General features: G+C 41.6%; 1 protein-coding gene across 2 annotated transcripts in view; it reads right to left on the bottom strand.

Annotated features, from left to right (window-relative positions):
* The window catches only part of DOCK1 (dedicator of cytokinesis 1), a 312956-nt gene that overhangs the window by 64402 nt on the left and 231536 nt on the right, over positions 1-17018 (bottom strand). For both annotated transcript variants that reach the window (XM_075026608.1, XM_075026609.1), the window contains exons 33-35: positions 11677-11825; positions 1723-1808; positions 1380-1536 (exon numbers count right to left, since the gene is read on the bottom strand). In XM_075026608.1, coding sequence (XP_074882709.1) covers positions 1380-1536; positions 1723-1808; positions 11677-11825 — 392 coding nt within the window. The remainder of the gene's footprint in view (positions 1-1379; positions 1537-1722; positions 1809-11676; positions 11826-17018) is intronic.

Genomic DNA, 17018 nt, shown 5'->3' with positions numbered 1-17018 from the left:
CAGAAGACAAAAATCAGCATCAGGAGAAAAAAGAGCCAACCCCCAAGCGTGCCACCGGTCCCCCTGCAGTTGGTATGGCCAGAATTACTACAAGACTAGTATTATGATGAAGAGAAGGAGAAATAAATCCACCTTCCTAAGGAAATTTTCCCAGTTCTATAAATTGTTGTCATCTTTTAGAGCATAGGGTGCATGTGATTTTTTATTTCCTATCTTACTTGGTGTCAACCAGACAGCTTTTCTAACTCAAATTCTGCTCGGGAGGATGCTAGGACTTTTCTGCAGGAAACCTAATGGCACTTACTAGATCAACAGCCAGTGACAACCCTCCAAGTTTCTCCTCTTTTCCTACTTCCTAAACATTCTGATGCTTTTTGATGTGCACAGAGAGGAAAAACAAACTAAAGATAAAATCCCAATTTCTGATTTGGGACCGTTTCATTTATAGCTTACGCGATAGCGCGGCACGAAGGCTGCGCTGCACAAGCCGAGGACGTTTGCATCACTTGCAAGTGCTAAAGCTACAAAGTACTTACTCAGATCTTTCCAAACCAGCCTGAATGAAATCCATCAGCCATATTACATAAACGATAAACACTGTCTGTGCCCCACATGTTTAAATGAAATACAAGCTTTGACCATGATATAGGGATGAAATCTATGAATCCTTAGGGGCTAACAGTTTAATACTGAGTCCTACCGGAAAAATCAAATTTAGCTAGTACTATGTTTGGGGGTCTCTAAAATTGATATCATTTTTCAATATGCGCTGATTTTTGTGCTAGTAAAATCTCATACGCTAAATGCTTCAGCCAAAAAGCATGATGTGCGTGCTATGGGGACAATTTCTCCTGCTTCCAACTCTGGCCTAGACGGACAAAGGTTTGTAGTATATAGCAGATGTTCCAGAATTTCTGGAACTAAGAGGAGGAAATTTCATATTCTGCTTTGAATGAAATAGTAACATTCAAATTTCTTCAAAAATTTCGCATATGGAGGCTGAGCAGTAAGCAGAATAGAAATGGGATTGCAAATGCATGAGAATTTCGGTAGTAAACTGCATATTACTCCAACATTCTGTATGTCGAAGTGTTCTTCTGCATAAAGTTGTTCATGCATCAATTGTAAATGTCAATGAACAGCCCTCAAAGATCGGGCCCTGAAACATTTCTTCTTAAATCTTTCCTTAGAATCAATTAAAGAAGTAATAACCCATGGTTTCATAGATTGACCTTCATTAAAAATGGGCAAAACCCCGAAAGTATTTCAAACTTTCATGAGAACCCCAACATGTACTCTGTTTTACACAAATCTTTTGTTAAAGCTGTAAAATTAAGAATGCAGTAGTCATTTCAGGCTGGTGACTTCTCTTCGCTTACCAGCACGTTGACAGTGCAGCTCATGCGGTTCTCCTTGTTCTCATCGTGCATTATGGTCCTGTAGTCCAACAACCTCTCCATTAAGCGGACAACAAGTTTCACAAAAGTTTCTCCACTCTTAGCAAGGTATTTGTGTTTTCTGCAGTGCTCCAAGAGACTGAAAAACCAATTACATTCGCCTTGTTAATCACATGCAGAAAAAACCTTGACTCAGGTGCAATTTTAAATATTGTGCATCATTAACAGATTTTAATTATTTCTGGGCTACAAAGTTCATTGTAGTCTAATTGCTCTCCCTCCTGACTTTACTGTGACATAAATCTTGCTGCTGATCAACACTTACATTTTGTCAAATAACACTTTGTACTGTTCATCTCCTCTGCCTCCTTCCACTTCATGATCCAGTTTCGTGATGATCTCATTTTCAAACTATAATTAAACAAAGCAAGCGTAAATAATCAGATGGCAAATATTTCACTTTATTACTGTAGCCTCAAAGGTTCACAGATTGGTTGGGTATCTCGGTGAGATGTTTAGCCACTATTTTAAAGCTTGATTGACTTTAAGAGTTTGCAGTCTCTGATATTAGACTATCCACGACGATCTCCTGCCCTACAAGGACTTTTTTGTTGGAGAAATCATTGGTCATGTTGTTAAATGAAGTGTAAATATTTGCATTACGAAAAACCAAATAAAGAGATTAATGACAAGAATGAGGGCAGGGAAAAAGAAGACACAGAGCCAGACACAGAATGTCCCCTGCAATAATGGGAATAGCAACAAAAGTAAAATGATGAAAGCTCTATGAAAGAGGATATATAACACCTGAGGCTGGATAACTCGGCCAGATGCACACCCTAGCATCTCTAACACCAGATACTGACTGGTACAGATACTGACTCAGTGGGGCACAACTCAATTAACAAACCTGTTAATAAGTCCCTGCAGAGGGGAAGGAAGTTGTTTCAAACAAGAGTAATATTTTTATTTGGGTAATAATAAAAGAATGCAAACTTAAGTGGGCATTAGAATATATTTTAAATGCAAACCGGATAATTCACTGGATTTTTAATGATTGCAAAGGGTTTCACCCGTTGCTGCAACATTCATTCCCTAGGGCCCAGGTTAGGAACACATGCAACCTGTCAGCGGAGGAAGGATCACTCCAGGCCTGCTCCTATGTCACGAATCGGTCTAGTCATCTAATTCCTAATTCTTCATTAAATAAGCACAGACATCCACACCGTTAGTGACACAACCTACTGTCAAGAGAGCTCAGCAGAAGAGCTCGGGTGAGAAGGAAGCCTGTGGCAGGGGAAAGGAAGCCCATTAGTCAGAGTGGGAGTTTATTGACAGAACAGTTGCCTTCAGGTTCTTTCACTGTCACTGGCTTAAGCAGTCCCTAACTATTCCGAGGAGAAGCAAAGGGCCACCTGCACAAGAACAAAGCCTACTAACATTTTGTAAATGTCAAGAGATGTACTTTGCATCTGCAGTTAATATTAGCGGCATATAATGTACGAAGGGAAAAAGAATGGACTGTCTGTCCCTCGATACCCTTCCAGACCGAGGATGCACTTCCACAACCGAGGATGCACTTCCACAACCGAGGATGCACTTCCACAACCGCCGGCCTCAGCAGCAGCCTACGGATCCGCTCTTGCACCTCTGCTCGAGCCACAAGCTTTCCTTCCCAGTGCTACGCTCCCCACCTCTTAAACCGTACCAGTAAGATAACAGCATTTCTTGGCTTTTTTATAAATTATTTCCACCGATCAAAACACCTACTTTAGCGACGACAGGATTAGCTCCCCTGTCGCAGCCACCAAACGCTGCCCCATCAGCAGAGGGGCTCGCTCTAACTGGGGAAGGCAAGCTTTTGCTAAAAGCCTGTAAGCAAAATCAGAGTTTTCTTTCGCTGGCAACAACCGCAAGGAGGCAACAAGGACAACCTCAAAGAGCGCTGCAGTAGAGGTTATGCGCTAAAGATGTAGCTGATATCTACGCTTAAAGGCAAAAATCAAAATCTATGAAGGAGAAAGAAAAAAAAAACCTGCGGAGAGCCCTGCCAGCCCAGCAGCCTCCGCCAAGGGCTGATAACGGGCCCCCGGGCAACGGGACCATCATTGGCAAGTGGGTCCCACGCGTGGCCACCCCACTGGTGTTCCTGCCCCGGCCGTAGCATCACCACTCAGTGCAGCAACCAAGGGGCAGGGGGGACAACAGGGGACATGGTCAGCCCCATGGGGGAGCTGGGGAAGACAAGTTGTTATCTCCAGCCAGCAGCAGGGCTCACATTGGTTTAGCTAGGAAGAGAAACGGGATTTTTTTTAGCCCACACTGTGAAATTCTGCTGGCAGAGTTAATTTCAGTGAGGAGTAAGAGATCACCCTTGCCAACGGACTTACATCATGATGAAACTCTGACGGTAAGTGCTTTTCACCACCTTAATTTACATCGCCTTGAGGATGCGCAGTAGCTATATCCATCACCGATCTCTTTCTGCCAACGTACGCTCTGCCCACACAGTCCCACCTCGGCCACGAGAGGTTATCGTAACACCTTTACCAAGTACCAGACGGACATGCCCATAGTTCTGCCAAAAACCCTTTCTCCTGAAAGAACTGCCGCATGCGCGGGGCAAGGTAAATCTGGGCAGAGCAAGAGAAAAGCCTGCAGCATTTAAGGGTGAGGAGAAGCATCTCGGCCACCCCCACAGCTGGAGGTACCTGCCTGCTCTCCTGGAAGGTCGTTTTCTGAAGCCCACCACAGTTGTGAACATACACATGCTGGCCAAGTTCAACCTGCTTACAAAATGTGGCCACAGACTGTAGAGAAGTTTCTGCTTTGCTAAGAAAAATCGTTTTTAGGGAGAAATACACACTGGTATGAAGGATTTGCTTGGTAAATTGCAACAATGCCAAAATACCCCTCTTTGTTAGGACAACGCAATCTCTGACCATCTTAACAGGCTCAACAGCAGTGATGTAAAAATCCTCAGTCAGATCCAGGACGCTGTTTTTGTCTCCCTTTCCAAGCTCCACGTTCTTCTCAGCGTTAACTGCAGTAATGTTCAGATCATTTCCTACCTTCATGTGCAATCCCAGACATTTTGTCCTCTGCATTTGAGTCAAGAAATTTATTTTTACACGCTACCTGGCAGCCCACCAGAATTGTGTTACAGAGAAAAAAAGTCTCTGCTCTGAGCTCAGTGACTACAAACCATCACGACGAGTAATGGTAGAAGTAGTCTTTCTCACCTACCGCTCAGAGCAAATTCAGGATACAGTCTAACAACATGGACAAGTCAATTGAACCGTGAGCTGTCAGGAAACCCGAACTACAGATTGTATCATGAAGAAAGCGATAAAATCAACCAAGTCCCCAAACAACAGATATTCCATCTTAAAACAATTTTTAAAATTATGCTTGACTGTTGTAAAGATGAAACCCCAAACCTCAGATTAAAACATTGCAGACATGCTCTTCTGTTCCCCAAATGATCCACAGAATCATAGAAACACTGACTGGAAGAGACCTCGAAGGTCATTTCGTCCAGCCTCCCAGGTGATGCAGAATTATTGCCAACACTAGATCAGGTCAACTGTGACTTGCTTAGCCAAGTACTGAACATCTCCATGGATGGATGATTACACAGCCTCTCTGCATAATCTGTTCCACTCCCTCACTACTTTCCTTGTGAAGAAATGAATGAAAAGTGAAGTGAAGTAAGGTTTTTAATACAATGAATCCATTATTCAAAAAATGACAGGAAAATGAGAAAAGGAAGAATAATGCAATCCACCCCCTCTAAGAAGCAAACACAAGCTGAAACACGTTCCCATAGTACAAGGACATGTCAAGTAAAAGACTGAAGCAACACAATGATGAAACAGAGAAGTCACAAAATTCATGTTCTCTAATGAGACCAGAGAGAAATTGAGTTTCTATACCAATGTGAAAAATGACACTTGCTGCCAGTGTGAGCCCTTTAGGTGATATATTTTTTAGTAAGAGATTACTCAGACGAAGAAGAGCAATTACATCTGTCATACAGGATCTTGAGTATCTTCCTGATATCAATTTTACTTAAATTTCTGTAAATCTAGGCTTTGTTGGGCCATCTTCCTAACGGCCCTCTTGGGTTGAACAGAACTAGCTGTGTGGCATTTCTGGGGTTTTAAGGACTATTAACAATATCTTTGCTCTTCAATCACTCTTGATACTTCTCAAGGAATCGATATGATGCAGATCATGCGAGCAAGATGACTAAACATTATTTAACACAGTTAAAATTTCTACTGCAGTCCTTCCACAGAAGAACATTTCTACAAGACAAGTTGAAGTTTATGGAGCTACTGTCTTCCACGGTGGGAGTAAGAACGTGGCCCTGGAGTTGCACAAACTAATGGCTCTGGGACACTGCATCTGGCATTTGTTGACAAAGTCTCGATTTTTCCTTTTTTTTTTTTTTTTTAATGCATAGAATAGCACAAAGTAGGCCAACAAATATTGTGATGGAATTTACTCTCAAGTGAAGAAGCGCCAAATTTTCAATGTTTACGTTAAAGCCAATGGCACTTGCTGAGGCTTTTTCTGGAGGCTTAGCGAGTATAACTGGCACCATCAGTGAGTTAGATTCACATCCTTCTGTTGACAGTGAAAGCTTGAGGGGTGATGTTAGGAAGATTACAGGAAATTATTATCAACTTCTCCTTGCAGTTGATCAAGATCTCAGCTTCTCTTTAGGACATGTGTTTGAACTTGAGCAAAGAGTATATCCACAACTTCATCTGTCTGTTACAATCTCCCGTCTGGAGAAAATAAATCAATGTAAGCTATCTAGCGTCTTCAAGTGTCAGCTCAACTAATCACTTTTGGTTTTAGGTTTACCTAAAGTGTGGTCAGGCTATATTTTTAGCACTGACTGACAATTTAATCTAGCTGTAGATGAGGAGGACTTTCAATCCTCCAAGCTGCTATAAATTTGTTTTGATATGGGATAATAATGAATTTGCCATATAAAATTCAAGTGACAGATAACACCACTAGAAATTAGTCCTAATGCAGAAATAGCACACAAGTACTGTAAAACTTTGGTCAAAGGCTGCCATGAAAGTGGGTGGTAATTCCTAACAGTTTCATCTGTTCCCTTTCTGATTTTCCTACAGCATTCTGGTGGGCAAATGATCTGGCAGCCATTTAATATTAGGTGATTTTGGAGGTCTCTAGACTTACAGCATTACCTTTCTCCCTTGCTCTTCAGGTGGGGTGAGGGAGGAATACCAGTATTCTCCAAAAGACCAGAAAACAAGAAAAACTTACACATTTACATTTCAACCATAGTTAACTAAAAATGTTACTTATTGAAATTAATCCTTTGTGGGGGATGACTTATTTGAATTTGCACATTCAGTGGGATTACTGAGGAGAATCTGCAGCATCAGAGAAACTTGGACAAGTCATTAACTTGTGTTCTCTCTGCAAATCTATAGCACAGGGAAAGGGACGTTAACACAGTGCTCAGAAGTGGTAAAAAGACTTAATAAGGAACGATAGGTTCCAAAAGTCAAGAGAGATTCGGATAAACTAGGTACCTCTCATTAAGGAGAATTATATGAATTTGAAATTCATTGATAGCCAACAAGAAATTATACTGCAAATAAAAACGCTAGTATGACCGTTTGATGGTACTGAGATTTATTGTTAAATATTAGAAATGAATTAAAAGCATTCCTCTTTATTTCTTCTAGTCTTTACTCATTTAATTCTCTTCACAACAGAATGCTAGCTAGAGGTACTTTAGCTGCCCCCATAGTTTTATTTTAGTAATCATATGCATTATGCATTCATTTATTATGCATTTCTATATGATTTTGCATTATGGATTCATTTATTATGCATTTCTATATGATTCTGCATTATGCATTCATTGCTTATGCATTTCTATATCATTTTTCTATCTTCTCGGCTATGGTTCCATTATGCTAAGTGTTATTCCAATTTGCAGAAAACAGGACAGATGCGCTGTTGCATTTTGGGGGCTCTTTCCTCCGATCATTACTTTTACACAACTCCTTACTCTAACAGGGTAAGAACACATGCTGGAGCTGGTGTGCTTATATCACTGATGCTAACACCACCAGACACTGATGATTCTCCTTAGTAATGCAGTTCAGTCTGAAATCTGGACATATGGGACTTCTGATTTCTTCTTGCTCACTACTGCAGAGTGGGGGGTACACCCCTCAGATTTTACTTTGAAGGATAAGGGTCCTTCCTTCCTAGTGGATGACAAATGTAATTATGCTGGGGAACACAGGCTGGGGTAGTGCTTCTGACTCAATTCCTTTACCTTATTTTGATAATAGGTTTTTTTTGCTCTTGAGGTAAGGTACTTTGACTAATTAATTTGTACCAGATCAGTTAAAAGAAATGATATTATGATGCAGTGCCGTGAGATAGGGAGAACCCACCCAACACCTCCCCCTGCCTCCTCCACGCTCTGTATGGTACCAGTTCCTCCACTGGCACATCTCTATGAACGGGTTCAACCCAAAGCAAGCAGAACATCACATCGGCAATGACACAGGTCCAGAAAAGGTAAGTTAAAAGTTTTGGGTAGGCAAACAAACAGGAGTGCTCATAGGAAACGGGGCTGGAGCAAGTGACAGCTGGGAGGAACAGGCAGCAAAAGCAGGAGGTCAGGGCTTTTTATGCTCTGAATTCCTCATTTCAGCTGAACGATTGTTTCATGATGAACTTCCTCTCCTGCTGTCACCACGGGATCCATCACATTCCCCTGACCAGGCCTTGAACAATCAAACCAATTCTCTTTCATCGCTCCTGTGGCTGAGACATATTCCCTTTGATCTGGAGCGTTCGCTAGTAAAACAGGCAAAGGGAAGAAAGCAGAGTGGAGAAGGAGGCATTTTCTTCTATAGGGAAGCTTCAGTCCCACTCTGACTTTAGTATCAGATTCATGCTTTGAGGTACAGGCTACTTTGAAGCCTTATATAGGCTTCAAAGCACCTTAAGGGGAGAGGACAAAAATGGGCAACTCCAGCTTTTAATTCAGTCAGCCTTTAATTTAGTTCTGTAAAAAGGAGAGGAATTTATCTTCTGTTTTTTTCTCAGGGCTATATATACTGGAAGAACAAAAAACCCCATTCTGTCTGTTACTGGTTTTACCAGACAAACCAATTCATACTGAAATTAAAACTGCCATGGGTAAAGCTGTCTGTTTATAATACAAGCCATTGCAGCATTCAAGTTCTGCAAAAATTTAAATTCCTCCCCCACAAATCATGAGGTTTGTACATCTGCTGGAGAAGTGGAGCCAATCTAAACCCTTGTTGATGTGACTAATAAGGTTAGATAATTGGATTTCTGGCAGATTAGTTTAACAGCAGCCAACCATTCAATTTTGAGGTTCTCTTTGAAAGCAGTGCCGGACAATGATAATTGGTAGTTGCATATAAATGACGTAATGCAGTACATTACACCAACACATTAAGTATGAAAGCTTGCCTAGGTACTGGTAATACAATACAATTTATCATTAAACAAATCAATCAATCAATCATACAATCAATCATTAAACAAATGATTTTATATGTATTTCTATCACTTAAACACAAAAGAGACAAAAAAGATGAGCCAGGAAGCGACAGGCCAGGCAGGCCCACTTCAGTTCCTGAGGAAACCATGGAGCAAGCCCTCATGGAAGCTACTTCCAGGTACATGAAGGGCGAGAAGGTGACTGGGAATAGCCAATATGGATTTACCAAGGGTAAATCACATCTGACCAACCTGACTGCCTTCTGTGTCGAAACTATCTGCTCAGCAGATGAAGCGCTGTGGTTGTCTCGACCTTAGCAATGTGTTTGATACAGTCTCCCAAAGCAGCATACTTGTTGACAAGTTGGTAAGATATGGACTGGATAGACAGCCTATGAGATGGGTGGAAAAAGCGGCTAAATTGCTGATCTCAAAGCGTGGTGGTATAACGACTTTGACAGCATGAAAGACAGCCAACAAGAAACTGCATAATATTTAAGGAAGAGAAACGTAAAGTCTTGAAATTGGGATGGCACAGTTGCAAGCAGCAATACAAGATGCCCTGCTGGAAAGGACCTGGCGGACAGCAAGTTGAACATGAAGAAGCAGTGTGTCCCTTCAATGGGGGCAAAATGTGTCCTTGATTGCACCGACGAGAGTACAGCTAGAGGATCAACAGGATTATTCCACTTGTTGGTCCATGGCTGGAATACTGCATCCAGATTTGGTTCCCCCAGCTCGAGCAAGACATTGACAAATTGGACATGGTCTAATGAAGGGCAACCGAGATGAGCAGTGTTGGAGAACCTGGCCTGAAGAATGATCAAAGGAATTGGGTTTGTTCAGCCTAGAGAAAAGCAGAGTCAAGCCTTCCAACAGCTAAAAGGCGGTTATAGACGAGATGGAGCTACTCTATTTACAAGGGTGCACAGTGACAACACAAGCAGCAACAGGCGCAAGTTGATTCAGGCAACTTCCATCTGCATATAAGAAGAAAAGTCCTAAACATTGGAACAGGTCACCCATAGAAGTGGTGAAACCTCCCTCACTGGAAATATTCAATACTGAGCTTCAAATAGCCCCAGATAACCCAATCTAAGGCCCAGTTTGGACCAGTTTACTTCCAGAGGTCCCATCCAACCTAGACTTCTCTATAATTCTCTGCTTTTTACCAGCTGTGATCTTCATTCCCCAAAGACCAATCTGAGATACTCAGCAAACTATATAACTACATTATCTGCAAAACTGTAAATGGGCAGATTGATTATTTCCCGTTAGACATAACTGTTCAGTTCAAACGCAGTGAAAAAAAGGTTTACTACCGCTGCACCTGTCATATCAATGCTATGTCCATAAAGAAAGAAGCTATACTGACATAAGAAATATATGTTGAGTACCTATAATCCAAGACAGCTCTGACTTAAGCAAGAGGCATTTTTCTTCTCAAAAGGCAAAAAGAATTTGTGTGAAATATTTAAGACATTCATTTATTAAAATCACCCAACTATTCCACACAAAGCTGGTTTCCTTCTGTCAAGAAAATATAGGGCCATAAATTTAGCTATAAAGTTACCCTCGGATTTTTCATGATCCATATAATTGTACAAATAAAAAATGACAAGCAACAAAAGAGAGCATCTGACAGGAAACTGTTTAAACGGCATCCCAGTGAGCATTTCAATCTTTACAGTATCATCGGAGTCAAACATAAGAAAGAATGATTATGCAGTAATTGGATGGATCTAAAATACAGTTCACAACCTTTCCACACACCATCCAGCACAAAACAAATCAAAGTAATAAAGCTGATGCCATTCCCTTGCTTAAGTCTCTCCACGCAGATATTCATTCACTCTGGCTACAGATTTATTAAGAGCTGGTTATGAATAATAGTTCACAAAAAAATATGGAAAAGTTAAGATTTTTCATCCAAGAAAGAAAACTGCCAATATAAAGGGGAAAAAAGTAAACAACACATGTCAAACTTTATTGCAAAATTCACAAGGTCATATCCTGAACTGACAGAAATTTCAGTGTGAAGGACCTACATTGGCTTATACCATAACATTACCTGGCCTAACTAGTCTTATACTCAATCCATGAGGCAAAGCTTCAAAGGAAAGAAGGTCAAATGAATGATGTCAGGAAACTTTCCTTCACTCCACTTGTCTCTCAAAAGTTGATGCTATCAGGGTAAGATTGTGTGTACTTACTCAAGGACTTCCCTCAGCAAATAAAACAGACTAAAACCACTACGTTAGTATTTTAGATTTTGCAGTGCCTGTATAGCGTGAAGAAACACTGACACTGACTGGATACCTTTTTTTCCTCTTCAAAATCCATAAAATGATAGAGTATCAAAATTATAAGATACCAGAGATGATAAATTCTTACAGGTTATAGTTTCTTTTGCCACATTATCAGGCTTCCTTTATGTTCAATTTAACTCAGAAGTAGACTCCTTTTCTGAGTCACAGTGAAAATTTAAGGTATCTGTCTTTGCTCTCCTTTTGTATCATAACGAAAGGTTTCATTTACTGCATGCAAATTTATCCTTCAATAAGAATTTAAAACCGACAGATGAAAACTCTATAGCCACTCAAGAGTTATAGAAAATAAGCAAAACCATAATTATATTTTCTTTAGAAAAATAAGAAATAACAAGAATTCTTATGTTCTGTCAAAGAACAATTAAATCTTTCTTACAAACTTTAAATATCTGTAGCTTACTGCTTACCATCTGGAAGCTTCTAGTAAAATGAAATTCACACTGCATCATATCAAAGAAGATTGGGATTGTAGCTTTCCGAAGTTCGGTTTCAGGGATAAGCGTCATTTCTAAGATAGGTCCCACCATTTCTGGGATGAACTTGATTTTATGCTGACCTTTAAGAGAAAAGATGCATTACAGAGTTAATGAACAGCCACTGACTTTGGTAGAAGATATCTGTTATAAAAACTGTATCAATAAATTCTCATATGGCATAAGAAAGTATTTTTCAAGATCTGACTCTACGGAAACACGTATTATTTATTATTTATGCCACAAGAGGGGAAGCATGTGGTACGTATAAACCCAAATTAACAAGAGTTGTTGCAACTTGCCACATTTTCCATGAAGAACCCATATTTGCACACTGATATTAAGTTTTACGGTTTTTTTTTAAATACAACTTATGGTTGGCAGAGAAGGAGGCTAAAAGGCACATCACTTGTATTAACTTATTTAGACTTCTGTATCTTCCACAGCGTACAAAATGTTCTCTGTGTCAGTCTATCAAAGTGTCACCATGAGTGTATACTTACACAGCCTCGAGACACGAAACTACATCTTACCAAGCCGACAATATGTTTTCTTTCTTCGAGAGCTGATCTGCCTGGCAAACTTTATTTCACATTTATCTTCCCAAGAGAAAACTGCACCTCCCCCAACCCTCCCTGTTACGGTCTCCGCACATGGAACAGAAATTAAACCTTAACAGGAACATGGCACCTAATAAATATTGGACTAGTTAAAAACACTAGTTACTGTTCATACTATTAGCTAAAGCGTAGAAAATGCAGATTATGCGTTCTGCAAATTATCCGTTCTGCAAATTATCCGTTCAACAACTCCACGGAAAGATGCTGGTGTAGAGCAGCGTAGCACAGCACTGGACAACTCCAGGCAGAGGACTTGAGGGCAGCAGTTTAGAAAATACAAATACATTCCCCTCTCAGCAACAGGCTGGGATTCATTTGAACCTCACTACACAGCTGGTGACATTTCTCACATATGCAAGGGGAACGGATGTACACAATCAGGCTCAGACACTGTTTATGCACCCACTGCTGTGGTTCAGACCAGACTTCTTCAGAGCGGAGCTAATTTAACGAGCCCTCAGCTTCCTCCATTTTAAGACTCTTGTTTCCCATTGCAGTTATCAGTGGTATATGACAGCAACAGATTTTAACTCATTTATATTCCACTGCACTACACCAGTACGGCAGTAACCGTGGAAGTCTTTAATTAGCAGTATCGCTTTTGACCAGAACTAACATAAATCTCGACAAACATAATCAAGAAGAAATCCTTTACTAACAAAACACGCTACTTTTTTTAGCTGATATAATTTAAGTTACTTGATTTGGCAAACTTCAGAATCCTATTAGCATTAGCAATCCTATTAGGGCAAATTAATACTCAACTAAAACTGCTACTTTGTATGATGCTGCAATGCTGGTTGTTGGTGAGGAATATCAAGTGAGAGGTGTAAAGCTTTCCTCTGTCTCTCTTACAAGTATTATTACATTCGGCCTCTCAGGTGACAGTTTTCTTGTATTATGCCTGAAAAGTGTCAGAGTCAATATTTCAGAAAACAAATAATAGTGACAAAAGTTATTCGTCGGGCGCAAATTCAATGTCACGAAGTTCTCCATGTGCCACGGTGGGTTTTTCCATTGCTTCAGGCACAGGGATTCCCTCAGAAAAGTAAGTAACATCTTTTGAACTTCAGACGTGAAAAACGGCAAATTCACAAAAGATTTTTCTTTTAAATCTTTGATCCCCTTTCCTCTTCTCTGGGGCCACATAAACTTCTTGCTCAAAAAAGGACACACTGAAGAGCTGATCTGATGAGAAAGGCACGGAGAGCCACAGACCTCACCGCCCGAGGCGCTCACCAGCACCTCCACCGAGGTGAACGGGAGACAAAGGCGGCCGCAGGACTTAAGAATCATACAATCATAGAATTGTTTAGGTTGGAAAAGACCTTAAGTTCATCGAGTCCAACCATCAACCCAACACCACCATGCCCACTAAACCATGTCCTGAAGTGCCACGTCTACACGTTTTTTGAACACCTCCAGGCATGGTGACGCCAAAACTTCCCTGGGCAGCCTGTTCCAATGCCTGACAACCCTTTCAGTAAAGAAATTTTTCCTAATATCCAATCTAAACCTCCCCGGGAGCAACTTGAGGCCATTTCCTCTTGTTCTATCACCTGATAGAAGAGACCAGCACCCACCTCACCACAACCTCCTTTCAGGTAGTTGTAGAGAGCGATCAGGTCTCCCCTCAGCCTCCTCTTCTCCAGGCTAAACAACCCCAGTTCCCTCAGCTGCTCCTCATCAGACTTGTTCTCCAGACCCTTCACCAACTTGGTTGCCCTCCTCTGGACACGCTCCAGCCCCTCCATGTCTTTCCTGCAGTGAGGGGCCCAAAACTGAACACAGGACTCCAGGTGCGGCCTCACCAGTGCCCAGTACAGGGGGACGATCACCACCCTGCTCCTGCTGGCCACGCTGTTTCTGTTCCAAGCCAGGATGCCGTTGGCCTTCTTGGCCACCTGGACTTGCTCCCGACCTCACAGGATCCGGCCGGCAGCAGCCAGCCCCACCACCCATGAAGCTGTACCGCACGCACTCAGCCTTCTTGCCGTTCACCGACTGTATTTATTAGCGGTTCTGCCTCACAGGTAATCAGCAACAGAGTTTTTAAATCAGAGGACAGAGAGCTTCTCCGAATACGAAATTCAGAAGGACTTGGGTGGGGGAATAGCAACATGCGAGTTATTAGCAGAAAATATTAAAATCACTTGTTCGCTCTACTGCGAAAAAATCCCTCGTCTGCTGGTTGAAACCCACCTAGCTCTTCTCATCGTCTGGCGGGTCTGTGGGTGGCTCTCCCCAGAGTTTACGCAGCTCAGCTGCGGAGAAAAACAAGGAGAACGACCTGCTGGTGCTGCCTGCTTTGGATGCAAAGCACTCGCCCCGCAGCGCAGCTACCCACAGGCAGGAGCCGGCAGCACCCACGGAAGGCAGGGCAGCACCAATTAAAACATTAAGCCGTCTTGATTGGTTTTCTTCATCAAGCACGCGGGAAGAGTAACATGGAGCAAGGGTTTGTCCACCATCTGGCGATAGGGGAGAGGGTTGAGCGGCATCCTTCTGACGCTACGACACCATCGGCGATGCGATGACACACACGCACGTGTTCGCGACGATGATGCGATCCAGTGCAATGTTGTGCCACAAAAGAAAGCATGAGAGCAAAACACGAAAGGAAACGATCTTCTTCTGGCACTCCAGAGCATCTATCCCAGCTGCCTGTCACAGGCAGCACTTTCTGATAAACAACCCAACAATGAATTCGCCTTTTTTTTTTTTTCCCCGGGAGTGTGAGAACTCCCACGCAGAGACTCAAAATGTGACAAGTCTGGAAGAAAATTGAGGATTCTCTTCTGAAAACCAAATTGTGCAGCTGCTTTAAGAACCACATGCAAAAAAAGTATCCTTTTGAATGTGCAAAAACTTCTCCTTGCAGTGGCTTCTGCCTTGCCATGAGACGTACTCCTACAGACTGCTCACAACAGAAACAGACCTCATTACGTGAACCAAACCAAGGTGATTTCTTTACTGGATAATGTGTGATTTTCCTTTTCCAGGTTCTTCTAATTTAAATTTGGGACACAAAAAACCCTGAATAATTTGCCAGCAACCTCACCTCTCACTTGGGTCAGCTCTGAACATGCATGACTAATTCAGAGAGTGTTATCTGTAATGACTTCTATTTATATAACACTCAAAGTTCAGATCTATTTTTAACCTTGGTTTTCCCTCCGACGACGTTAACGTCTCCGTCAAGACACCTTTTCTGACGTAAAGCACTTGGAGAGAAGGGCCGGACCAGTGGGCAGCTCGCTGGAGGACAGGACAGCAGCAGCAACCATTTCGCTTCATCTTCACAAATTTTACTTTTCCATTTCGCTTCATCTTCACAAATTTTACTTTTCCATTTCCCTCTAGCTGGTTCACATGTCAACAATAAAAGCAATGTTTTCTGAGCTGGCTTTTCTTGACCAACTTTACCACAAGGACGTTATTTTAAATGTCACCGCAATTTCTTTAACATGTAACTGTTGAAACCATTAACCATTGGAAACTGGTACATGTGACCTAGTGTCACACTGTGTTTTGTATACACTAAATTGCATCCCATAATGCTTTTAAGCACGTGTTGTCTGAGTCCCTACATTTTCAAGACAGAGGCCATGGCTTGCTTTATGCTTCTCTGATACTTACTGCCTCACCAAGGTCCTAGGAGCCCCAGTTCCAACAAAACAGTGACTCAAAATAATACGTTATTTTAAAGTTCAGGTTGTGATATGGAAGGAAAAAAAGCCTATAAAGACTAATATACACTGGTTTTGGTGCACGCAAGAAAATAAAAGCCTTGCAGCGCTTTCAGAAAGGCAACGCAGCGGGGGCTCCGCACACCGGGACTAGGCTCCCCGAAGCCATCCTCATTGCTGCTGCATCAGAGCACTCCAATCTAAAGCCTTCATGATCAAATCTAGCAGGGTATCAAACAGGACAGCTACAACTAGGACTTACACAGAAAACCTGTCAGGCTGGATCTCTCACATGCGGTTCCCTGTTTAAAACAAAAATCTTATTCCTAAATTACAGGTATTTAAAGTGTGTGCATACAGTTAGCTAGTGTTGCTCTCTACTAGACGTGCTTTTTTTTCCTACTTATAAGGTATGAATATTGCAGCCACCACTGCATCAGAAACACACCGCGCTACAGCTAGAGGACTGTCTTGTTCCCGACTGGGGAATTTTAACTCAGCAGGCATTGTATGTTAATCATGGTATTTATGAACAAAAAGTGATGAGACAAAATATTAATTTTTGAGGCTTATCCATACCCTTTAATACATAAATCAAAAGTCAGGGTTGTTTGGCTTCATCATATCTTACGCACAATGGCATAGTCATAAAAATTATATGCTCGAGCATATGCAAGAATTATAGCTTTTCACTTCTGATTTTGTTTCTGAACATATACATTAATAATTTGGCTAATGTAGTGCAACTTCTAAGGTAAAAGTGTCAAGCACTCCCCAATCAATTCCCCTGCAGTGGTAAGTCAGAATTCTTTCTTAACTGATGCTGTGACATACATGAGATTGGTGAAGAGCCAGAAGTTAAACATGATCAGCATGGACTATGTGTATTACAAAGAAGATGAGAAAAAGCAAGCTGCTCATTATGAGAAGTACAAAGGCCGCCTCGGATTGGGGTCCTGCCTCCCGT

Source organism: Buteo buteo, chromosome 4 (assembly GCF_964188355.1).
Source record: "Buteo buteo chromosome 4, bButBut1.hap1.1, whole genome shotgun sequence".
NCBI lineage: Eukaryota > Metazoa > Chordata > Aves > Accipitriformes > Accipitridae > Buteo > Buteo buteo.
The sequence above is the reverse complement of the archived record's forward strand: the minus strand, read 5'-3'. Positions and strand labels throughout refer to the sequence as shown.